The 12,249-nt window shown below is 44.2% G+C and overlaps 1 protein-coding gene across 1 annotated transcript in view; it reads right to left on the minus strand.

Moving 5' to 3' along the window:
- The window catches only part of SENP7 (SUMO specific peptidase 7), a 231,010-nt gene that overhangs the window by 117,232 nt on the left and 101,529 nt on the right, over positions 1 to 12,249 (minus strand). The window contains exon 9 of the mRNA XM_030204142.1: positions 9,988 to 10,134. Within this exon, the coding sequence (XP_030060002.1) occupies positions 9,988 to 10,134 (147 nt within the window). The remainder of the gene's footprint in view (positions 1 to 9,987; positions 10,135 to 12,249) is intronic.

Genomic DNA, 12,249 nt, shown 5'->3' on the forward strand with positions numbered 1-12,249 from the left:
TAGGGCATCATGGATTCAACTATAGACTCAACTCTGAGGTCCAAGTGATAAATCAAAGCAAGTCCCCCACCTCTTTTCCCCTGTCTAGACCAGTGCACAATTTTGAAACCAGGGGGGCAGAGGTCTAAGAGAATTGGGTCACTTATCCACGTTTCAGAGATGAAGAGAAGGTCAAGATTATCATTAGTGAGCTAGTCTGAGATTATCTCAGTCTTGTGAACCACAGACCTAGCATTAGTGTAGCCCACTTTAATGGTTTGATATGGGTCCAGTTGGCCCTCAGAGCAGTGGATGTACTTGAGGTAACTATGTTTGGGGGAACTGCTGCGCTGAGTAGCACGTCGATGGAAAGCACTTGAATGGTGGCCTGGAAGTGTAGCCACAGGGTTATGATTGGATAGTCTAGATAATTTCCGATTGGTGATTAGTACAGGAATGGAACTGCAGTCAGACATGACTGAAGTGAGTGAGGAATGGATGAGAGTGGCAAAGTATAGAACAGAGAGGGTATTAGAGGTGAGCATTGTAGGGACTGCATTTGAACAATTCAGAATGCAAAGTTGAGCAGCTTTAAGCGCAGGTAGCAGGTTGAACAAGTTTTTCAGCTCTCTGATTTATGCAGAGCAAAGGTGTACTTGACATGCTTTACTACAAGGGAACACGGATGACGGCAGCAGAGGGAGGAGAAACCAAGACCAATTAATTGGAGTGGGTGTCTTATTACAGCAGGACTAAACGCTCCTCCTCTTCAGGACGTGGCAGGAAGGTCCTCCAACACAGGAACAGCTGTCACTGCACAGGCAGAACGTGGAGAGACGCCCCCGCGCTATGACCTCTGCTACTGGTAAGGGCACGTAGAGTACAACGGCCACCGTCAGTCACAGACCCGACGAGATGAGGGTCAACTCCAGACCAACTGGACCGATGGGACTTTGGATCCCAGCAGCAGCCGCCTACAGAGCAGATCAGGTGGACAAGTCGAGGGCATACATCGCACCCGGCCAGGCGGGAACAACCGCCACAAGCACCCCCCCCCCCCCCCCGGGATCAACTGCCGACTCTGACCGCATCCGTCCGACCTGGCCTGACACTTCACAAAATGGGCCCTCAGCAGTCCAACCCCAGCTCCTGAAGAACAACAATGGAAGCCAGCGAAATCGAGTCGGAAAGAGGGTGAGCCAGGAAAATAGCGCCAAGTAGATCTGGGGAGCAACAAGGAACAGCTGTTTAAGCCAGCGCCATTTTTGAACAGATGGAAGCCTGAGAAGACGCCTCACCTCTCTTCGAGCCAGCCAAGAGTACAAAGAGATGATCCGAGTGACGAAATGCATTAGAAACCTGCAGGTACCTAAACAAGGCTCTCCGCACGTCCAGGAAACGAAGCAACAGAAACTCTTCCAGATAATCCTCCTTTCGAAAGGAAGGAAGATGAACTGCCTGATTGACATGAAAAGCCAAAAACACTTTTGGGAGAAACGACAGCACCGTCCGAATCAACACTCCTGCTCCAGAAAACTGCAAAAAAGGATCTCGGCAAGACAAAGCCTGAATCTCTGAAATCCTCCTAGCCGAAGCTATGGCCACCAAAAACACTGTCTTAAGTGTAAGATTCTTCTCCAAGGCTTTGTTTAAAGGCTCAAAGGGCGGGGCCTGCAGGGCTCGCAGCACCACATTCAAATGCCATGACGGGCACGGCTGTCGCACAGGAGGTCGAAGACGAAGAGCCCCACGGAGGAAACGAACAACATCTGAGTGAGCTGCCTCCTCTGCCAGGGGAAGACTGCGAGTGCCTCCCTGCCGATTGATGTAGGCCACCGTCGTGGTGTTGTCCGAGAACACATGAACTGCTTGACCTCGCAGAAGGTCTTGAAAACTCCGTAGAACAATTCGCGACTGCTCGCAACTCCAGGCGATTTATCGGCCAAGTCGCTTCAAGTGGGGTCTAAGATCGCTGGGCTACCCGATGTAGACAATGGGCCCCCCAACCAGCAAGGCTGGCATCCGTCACGACCACTACCCAATTGGGAGAAGCCAGAGGAACGCCCTTCTGCAAATTGGCTGGCTGGAGCCACCATGCAAGACTGTCCCTGGCTCGGCTCGGCCAAGGAAGGTGCTGCTGATAATCCTTCGACGTTGGCGACCATTTGCTTAAAAGGAAGATCTGAAGAGGCTACATGTGAGCCCTTGCCCACGGAATGACTTCTAAGGTCACTGTCATGGAACCCAGGAGCTGAACACAGTCCCACACTCGAGGAGAGCGATGACTCAACAAGATCCGGACTTGGGAAAGTAACATGGTCCTCCGACCCTCGGGAAAAAACACCTTCCCCTGCTTCATATTGAATCACACTCCAATGTACTCCAGGCTCTGAGTTGGAACCAGATGACTCTCGTCCATATTGACCACCCAACCTAAGGATTGCAGGACTGCAATCACCCGGTTGGTGACCACTCGACTCTCCTCCGCTATAGTCACCCGAATTAGCCAGTCATCGAGATAGGGAAATCCTCACAGCCGAAGAGTCCTCTGCCTGGTCAGTAAGGACACTGTTCTCCACCTCCTCTAGCCCCGTCTGCTCCGAAAGAGCCACCACCAAGGGGGCTGCAGGCAATTGTACTAAGGACCCCTCCTCAGACCCCAAGGAAACTCTACGATTTTTAAGGGAGGAGAAATCCTCTGGGGAAAAGCCCAATAACACCTGACTACCCCCAGACCCCCCCCCCCAAGAGGTTCAATGCCAGAAGCTGCAACAGCATCATGGGATGGGGGGGAAGGTCCTCTTCAGCAAATAAGCCTGATGGAGGAGCAAAATAAATTCGGGCAAAAACCCCTCCCACGAAGCGGAGGAACCCGCAGCCATGGCCCCTGAGCCACAGCCAGCAGTGCCTGATGGTCCCCCAGACTCCCCTAACATCGGAGAAGAAACTTTGCCCAAAACCACTACCAGAGCTGGCTCCACGGTGGTGCGCAAAATGGCACGCGAATCGCCAGGCTCCGGGAGGGGAATGTACGCTCTCGGGGGGGGGCCACCACTCCGTCACGTCTCACCAAGTCAGCGAACCCCGAGCTGGAAAGACCCGATGCCGAATGTCGTTTCCTGCATCGGGAACACCGCTTAACAGCCTCAGCTGCCATCTGTCCCCGTACACAAAAAACCCTGCAGCACTTACCCACAGCCGGGAAAAGCACGGGACCTGCCACAAGAGTCGAGGAAAAACGCGCCGACTCTAATCCCAGTCAGGGCTCAGACAATCCGGCAACACAGACAGGATTCAGACGGGCAGGAACACATCCCTGCTCTCACAGAAAACACAACTCCCCTCTGTTTCTGTTCTTTTTTTTTTAATGAGGCAGAAACAAATAGGGAAAGGGAAGGGAAATGGAAATGGGACTTGATATACCGCCTTTCTGAGGTTTTTGCAACTACATTCAAAGCGGTTTACATATATTCAGGTACTTATTTTGAACCAGGGGCAATGGAGGGTTAAGTGACTTGCCCAGAGTCACAAGGAGCTGCAGTGGGAATCGAACTCAGTTCCCCAGAATCAAAGTCCACTGCACTAACATGGGCAGGAAAGGAAAAGAACAGCAAAAGCCTGTTCAGAGGGAATCTGAGGTGCAGCAGGGACCCAGAACCTGGGTATGCTGCTAAAGGGGACACCTTCAGTCCGCCACCCCGGCTCAAACTGGCCACCAGCCCAGGAGCACCCTCAGCAGCCTTGAATCCAGGAGCTGGAGAAAAGCCGTCCACCACCTGCTGGAGATAGAGACATACTGAGAAAGGGGCTGGCCGTCTGGCATCACTGCCTTCAGTTTGTTTATCTCTATCTCCACCTGCTGGTAGACGGACTTAACCCACCAGTTCCTGGATTCATCTGCTGCAGGTGACAAGGAATTAATAATTAACATGTTAAAATGTTAAAATTCTGTTGACAATTTTTTTTTAAATTCTACATTGTATATGTGTAGTGTTTTGTGCAGAATTACGACATCATAAGGCTGAATTCCCTTCCTGCCTTTTTTCTAATGCGCCAGCCTCTCCAGTTCCCTCTCCCTCTAACTCCCAACAAGACCCCTAATTCTGTCTGCCCCCAAAGTTTTCTCCTGCATGCAATACCCCCACCTCTCATTCTTTCTCCACCAGGCACATACCTTCACCTCTTATTCTTTCTCCTTCCCTCCCCAGATAGTATTACATTTCTCCTTCCACCCTCCTCCACAGCACATCTTCAGGCTAGTCCTCCACACACCAGTGGCACACTATCAGCTTGCTGCTCCCACCTGCATGGCACAATCTCACCTTTGCTCTCCCCCCCCCCCCAAAAAAAAAAAAAAAACACTCATCTTTGCTCTGCTCTCCCAACAAATCCTCATTGCACACTCACCTTTGCTCTGCCCTTTTAATTCCCATTGCACACTCATTTGCTCTGCCACCAATCCCCCACTGCAGATCCACCTTGCTCTGGCCCCTTCTCATGTCAGGCATGGGCAGCAGCAGCTCTACTCACTCTCTTCTCCTCCCCTGCTGAGCTCCTGTGGTAAGAGGAGGAAGTGAATCATTGCACATCAAGTCACTTCCTCCTCCTGTGCCAGCTTAGAACTGACAGGAGCCAGATTGGTGTGTCATATGTCCTATATTGGAGAATTAGATACTCTACCAGATCAGTGTGCCTCTGTATGCCCTGGTAAAGAACCAACATGCAACATGGAGCTATATCTTCCCCCCTTTTCCCACTGCTGGCTGACCACAAAAGGACACAAACTTGCGGAGGAAAAAGAAGACATATTTCCAGAGCTCAGGGCAGCTGGCTTGTGCTGAGAAGAGCTACCATGTCCTTTTAGACTAGAGCTAGAAGAAATGGAGGGTTTAGGGACCATATTAAGATCTCAAATGGCAGATCTTGGACCAATGAGTCTGTAGCTTTCAGGAGCTGCTCTAACCATTAGGCTACTCAACTATCAGCTTACCTGCAGAGCTAGAAGAAGAAATATCCCTACGGAAAGATTTAGAAGTGTCTCTGGGCTGCTTCCCATTCCCACACATAGTATGGATCACTCTGTGCTATGGATCACCAGCAGGAAGATCTTGAACAGGAAGGGGGAATACAAGAGGCATGAAATGGGACATCTCTACATTCTTGGAAATAAAGTTCAGTTGTTCCAAGTCAACACTGCTTTGGAGCACTACTCCTGCTATGGAAAACTTGAAAGATGGCAGCAAGTTTAGCCGCATGGAGTGGGAATGGCAGCTGTGTGACCACTGTTCCAAGCCTGAGCCTACAGTAGAGCCTTACAATGCACAAGGCTCAGCTCTGACCAGAGTGGTCGAAGCTGTCATTACAGAACCAAGGATAGTGCTGAGCTAGCAGCAAGAGTAAGTTCAGAGGACCTGCACCACTATAGTCCCTCAGATGCATGGAACAGTGGGAGACAGGGGGGATCCCATGCACAATGGCACCAAGAATCTTACTCTGCCTGTCACAAATGTGATCACGTCATGGCAGTGGAGTATGCTGCCATCCACGCCCAGGGGGTTGCATCCTCTACACAGTGGACTTCAGCTCCAGGTCTAGGCAACTGGCTTGGCACCATCAGGTCTGTGGGAGGCCAGGGCCCCAGCAAAATAGTACAGGGATCACAGCACCTGCACTGAGGGGTTCTGGAAACGTGCAAGCATACCTGGCAGTCAGCATCTGTTCTATTATTTGGTGTTTCCTGCCACTGCAGCTTGCCTACTCTTCCATGCAGTAGACTTCAGAATGGCAGCAATGCTTGGAGGCCTAAAACAGGAGCAAACCAACTCACTGAGTCTGTTCATCGGAGTCCAAGGGCTTTTCGACATGTGGAGCAGATCTCTCAAGGTGAGATTCCTTCCCCTTCCCCAAGCAATGAGTCTGGTAGTTGCCATGCTGCTGTAGGTGTGGGAATTTTCCAGTCCAGAAAAGTCGGCCCATACATGAAAGGGCCTCCACTGCTGGCCAAAGAGTGCTGGAGAGACCAAGCATTTTGAAAGACCTCTGAGAAGGACTGAGGACCAACTGAAAGCTGGAAACGCCTCTGACTGGGAAACTGCAAGGTTTCCAGGAAGGCAGTATGAATCATATCCTTCACCTAGATCATGATAAAATTTAAAGAAAATAAATATGTATACGTAAAGGAAAACCAAATAAAATGGAAGAGTAAGAGGATCCTTCCTGGCTAGGTGGACAGAAGAGACATAGAACGACGAGCAATAATCGCATAGGAGGAAAACTTTTTTTTAGATTCATTGGGTCTCTGGGAGAGCAGAACTGATCTGGCACAGTCATGAATGATGTCAGCCATTTGTGGCTGATTATATCCTGCTTGTCCATGTCCATGGAAAAAATAGATATTTGCTACAGTGTTGATGGTTCTTACTTACAATTTTACTCCCTAACTTCAACTGACAAAACCTCAGATCTGTTCAGATACTTAGGCTGCAGCAGCTTGCAGGTCAATGTCTAGCACTGGATTTATTTAGTACACTTATGAGATTTTTAAAATATATATAAATTCATTAGTTCTACGTTCGAAAAAAAATGTATGTATTAATTGAACTGTACATAATTAGATAATTTGTTTCTTGAAAACAATAAAGTTAAACATTTCACAAAAATAATTTTTTCCAATCACTTAAAAATTTCCAGAAGATGTGATTCAAGATGGCTGCATAATAGGGGTGCAAATCAAGAGCTCCGTTGCTGGCTATATTTTTGAATTTCCTTGTATTTCTTTTCCTTTTCAGGATTTTCGGAAAGCTACAGTACAAGGGTAAACCTAAGGCAGTCCTTCTTAATTTCCCCCACATGCTGTTACCCGACAAACCGGCATGGCAGATCACGTTTTAACCTGTGGTTGTATTTTCGGGACAAGTAGGTCCACAGCTTTGGATGAAGAGGAAGACTTGCTCAAACTGAAACTCAATGTCATGCTCAGCTCAGAGGAAAGGATCTGTGTTAAATGGTTGAGATGTGAAAATGCTTGATGTGACTTCTGACCCAGAAGGGACTCTAGCACCATAGGAGGGAGAACACCTTGGAGCTACTGCCAAAACTACTGGAGCTAAGCACTGAAGAAAAGCAGTCCATCTGGCTAGCGGACAGGTTGTCAGACTGCTATCAGTTTCAGTCATTGAGGGGTCTCAGTTTGCTTCTGCTGCCCAGGTCAGCTCTGGATCTGGGGTAAGTGGAGAATAGAACTCCTTGGAAAAAGAAGGGGAAAACACAGTCGGATTGACATGAAAAGGAGATACAATATTCGTCAAAAAGGATGGAACTGTCCGCAAGGAAACTCCAGTCAGAAAATTGGAGAAAGGGATCCCTGAAACTCTCCATGCCAATGAAATGGAAACTAGAAATACTGCCTTTAAAGTAAGCTCTTTGATAGTTGCTGAACAAAGGGGATCAAAGGGGGCTGACTGAAGAACCTTAAGAACCACGTGAAGACCGAGATAGAGAGGTAGAAAGAGGCAACAGGGGAGCAGGGCGGAACCTAGACCACTAGGTTTACACCTAAGGCACAGGATATTCTCAACCCTAAACTCTACTGAACCTGCAAGTCATACAGAAGTCACCACAGTGCACAGAAGCTGCTATCCCACCTGCTGGAGATAGAGAATACTGGCTTGGTTGCTAAGCACAGGAGCTTATGAGGCACAACTCATTAGAGTTCTTCATCTCCACCTGCTGGCGGATGGTCACAACCCATTTGTCGGGACTGAATCCTGGGGCGTAATGGAAATGTTGAATTCCACCTACAAAAAAATCTTCTTTAGAGCATGCCCCTCAAATCATTTTGTCCACAGGAAGCTGAGAAGAATAAGAGGCTACTTAGAACCATCAACTTTTAAAATAGTTGTCCAAAATTATCCATGCTCAGTTGGATTATTATAATGTGATGTATATAGGTTGTCCCAAATTTTTACGGAAAAGGTTACAAACTGTTCAGAATTGTGCTACAAGATTGATCTATTATTCTGCTCATAAATCCATAGGGTCACACCACTGTTAATATCCTTGCACTGACGGAGGCTAGAGTTCAGTTTAAGTTGTGTATTGTGATCTTTAAGATATGGTCTTGCTCCTTTTTATCTAACTACGCTAACTGGTCCTCTTTCTAGGCTAAGATCTATGACATTATGCAATTCATTCGCTCTGCAGTTTCCTAATTCTAAAGGTTTAAAGTCAAAAATAATTTTTTTCTGGCAGACTTGACTATCAATTTGGAATGCTTTGCCAATACAAATTCAAACCTTAACAGTGTATCTTACATTTCATAAAATGCTGAAAGCTTATTTGCTTAAATTACATCTATTAGATTAGGCTTTATTTGAACTTCTCAAGAATGTTCTGGCTTCTTAATTTGTAACTTCTGGCTTAGAACTCAAGAGGATATAGCGGAACATAAGAACAAAGAAATAGACATAGACCAGTTAAAAGAGTTCTTAATTTCCCTAGGGTTCCATTCTTTTCTCCTGTGAATATGTTTAAGAAATATCTACAAGAAATGTTTCCTCCTGAATTTCCCAAACCACCATCTACTAAAATAAAGCCTTTTTCTCCCTTCTCTGAAGAAAACTTTAGGACCTGGGGAAGTTTCCCCTACTGGAAATGTTTTGATAGACAGCCTGGACCGTATCAGGCTGTTGAAAGAGTCTAGTGGGGATGCGGACAGTTGAGCCACTACAATGGTCTCTTGTTTTCCAATGGACAGAGATCATATTTCAAGACCGTTTTCCAAAGAAGACATATTTTATTTCTTGGTCACAAAGTTTGGTTATTCCCTGACCTCTGCAAGGATTCCCAGGAACAGAAAAAAAATTTCTTGCAATGCACCAGGAAGTTGTACCTCTTGGTGCTTCATTCTCTTTGAAATTTTCTTCTAGGTGTATGATTAAGCTTCCAAATAAGAATTATGTCTTCTTTGAACCTTTATAGTTGCATAACATTTTTGGATGCTCACAGCCCACAGGACTGAACAATGAGGACATTTAAGATGATACAGCATATAAGGAAGTAGGGTTTTGATCTATAAATGGGAATGGGCATCTCCAAGTTGTGGGTTTTTCAATGGCTTTCTTTTCCTTTTTGACTACCTTCTGGGCTTTCTGTTTGTGAATCTCTCCTATAAAGAACTCGCATATTACAATTGTTGTTTATTTGGCTTTATAAGCTATGTATTGGATTATTTTTTGTAAGTGATTTTCTAATTTTCTTATTCAAGTTGTTCCTGATTGTAAGTCTATAATTCTTATAAATTTAAAATATAAAAACAATTCCAGAAATTTTATTTCTCCAGATACAATATAGCAAACATTTCAATTTATTTAGGTCCTAAGTAATGAACATGGTTAGCTAAAAGAATGTTTAACAAAGAAACAGTTTCAACTGACAATATGGACTCAGAAAAAAAAAATAACATGCCACTCTTTGGCCAATTGATGAAAAGGTTGAAAGCTGGCCACTTCTGCATCAAGGCTAGATATGAAATCAGCTAGTAATGTCAAAAAAGCTCCCATCTCACTCAAAACTGAAGGAGTGAGAATAGTGAGATAAGTGATATGGTTTACACAAAGTTGTGATCTGCAGTTATAATGGAATAACAGCAGGCATACAGTAGAAATCAGGGCACATAATTTCACCTTGCATAATTCAAAACAATGCCCAAACTCTCTTGCACAGAGGGAATGGGCTGATATATTTGATCAGTGTTTGCACATCTGACAAAACCAGATCGTAACAGTCTTTCTTGAACAAATTTTTCAACCCACTTAGATCAGCACTAAGGATATCTACAAGCAGATGCATATCTGTGTACATATGAGAAAGGGAGAAATACAAACTGAAATTTGTACTGAACATATTTAAACCAAAAAATTCATTACAACAAAAGCAATGCTTTAAAAATACGTGATAAAGAGAAATCCCAAGGAGCCAGATCATCACTAGAAGTCAGTAAATACTTACCTTGACTGTTCCTTGTGATCTTCCTTTCATTTTACCAATATATATAGTAAGGAACTGTACTTCTACCAGTGAATTTTTCGGCATCCTGCCTTCAGTCCGTGAGGTTGTAGTTTTATGTGAACTACTAACAAACGGTTCATCTAAAATCTATAAAATCAATTAAAAAATAAGATGACTGAACATACTAAGTGAGCATATATTTTCATGATTTATTCATAGAATATATTTTCCTCTCACTATGCTTAGGCAGTAATTACGTTACATTTAATGTGATTCTTGTATTCCGCAATTACCTATGCAGATCCAGATACACATGTTGTAATTCTTAGGATTAACCTAGTCTTCAAGCATTACAGAATGTGTATCGGAATCTTAGGCTACAAACATTTTCAAAATTACAATAGACAAAAACTAAATTCTAGATTGAAACAAGAAAGTCTTCACCACATTTCTAAACATAAAATAGTTTTCTAACAGCCTAATTGAAGATGGTAAAGAATTCCAGACATTGCCACCTGGTAAGAAAAGGATGATGTCAATATTAAAAAAAAAAAGTCCTGCTGAAAACGTCCAAAAAAAAAATCCTTCTCACATTCATAATCAAACAGAAAAAATGTATCTGGATTTTCAAAAGGCGTTTGACAAAGTACCTCATGAAAGACTCCAGACGAAATTGGAAAGTCATGGGATAGAAGGTAGTGTCCTATTGTGGATTAAATACTGGTTAAAAGATAGAAAACAGAGAGTAGGGTTAAATGGTCAGTATTCTCAATTGAGAAGGGTAGATAGTGGGATTCCCCAGGGGTCTGTGCTGGGACCGCTGCTTTTTAACATATTTATAAATGATCTAGAGATGGGAGTAACTACTGAGCTAATTAAATTTGCTGACAACATAAAGTTATTCAAGTTGTTAAATCGCAAGAGGATTGTGAAAAATTACAAGAGGACATTAAGAGACTGAGAGACTGGGCACCTAAATGTATTTATTTATTTGTTACATTTTTATCCCACATTTTCCCACCTATTTGTAGGCTCAATGTGGCTTACATAGTACCGGAGAGGCCTTTGCAGGCTCCGGTGTGAACAAACACAGAGTGATGTTGTGGTAAGATCAAGTTCATGTGGCACAGGCACATTAGGGAATCGGAGAATGGAAGAGTTGTGTTATGTCCATTATGTGCTTTAGTTTGGTTGTGTTGCAGAGATAAGGCATTTAAGTTGGATCGGTAGGGTATGCCTTTTTAAACAGGTTGGTTTTGTTTTTTATCGACCCTCTCTACGACCCGGGGAAACCCATTTCCATGGAGACGTAGAGAGGGTTTGCGCCTCCACAGTCTGCTTTGAACGCCTCCCTGAGTTCCAGTGGTATCCCTCCCCAAGGGAATTGGCGTTGAGGAGGCATCAGAAGGCTCAGTTCTAACCTTATTCCCATCACCATAACTTTCTGTCCATTAGCATCAAAGTAAATCTTTATCCTTTTATTTTCCCACATATATTATATTGAAAATCAACCCAAATTAATTCAGGGAATCAGTATTATTGGTGTGTGGATTACTTGGTAGATCAAGTGATAAGTAGAAGGTAAATAGAAATATAGAAATGAAGACAAAGATAGTTTCCAGAGATAAAGTATTTATTCTCACCAATATACGGTCTTCAGGTCAGTACATTCATCAAACCGATTCTGAGTTCAACTGGACAGAGTTCTGCTGTCGGTCAAGTGTTGGAGGAAACTTCCCACTTTCTGTCTAAATCTCATCTCCTTTTATAGGCGAAGATCTCTATGCAAGTTAATGGCAAGACCCTTTTTTTTTTTATTATTGCCCAACCTCTGAGTCAATTTTCCGGCAGATGTCCATCTGTACCTTCTGTACCATCTCCCTTCCTGTTCTAGCTATTTTGAAACATTTCCGCTATTGTAAACATGTTATTTCTTATTACAAAAATATCTGCACCTGTTTCCGCTTTTGTCAACATCTTCTTTTTACAAAAATATCTTATTATTGACATCCCAGTTTCATATCAGCTTTCATATGCTCCTATGATCTGAGTACCACAAACTTCATTTTAAAAACCAGATTTTATCCATTTTAATCCATTATTCAATCATCATATGTGCTATATTCAATTTATAAGGTGTACCAAGTTTTATTAAGACTCATCATATAGTCCTGCTTGTGCAGGTTCTCAACTGTAATGCCACTAGTGGGTTATCAGGCCTAGTCAAGGCTTCTCAGCTGACCAAAGTCCTGTAACTTGGCC

This window comes from Microcaecilia unicolor, chromosome 5 (genome assembly GCF_901765095.1).
Source record: "Microcaecilia unicolor chromosome 5, aMicUni1.1, whole genome shotgun sequence".
NCBI classification, from domain to species: Eukaryota; Metazoa; Chordata; class Amphibia; order Gymnophiona; family Siphonopidae; genus Microcaecilia; species Microcaecilia unicolor.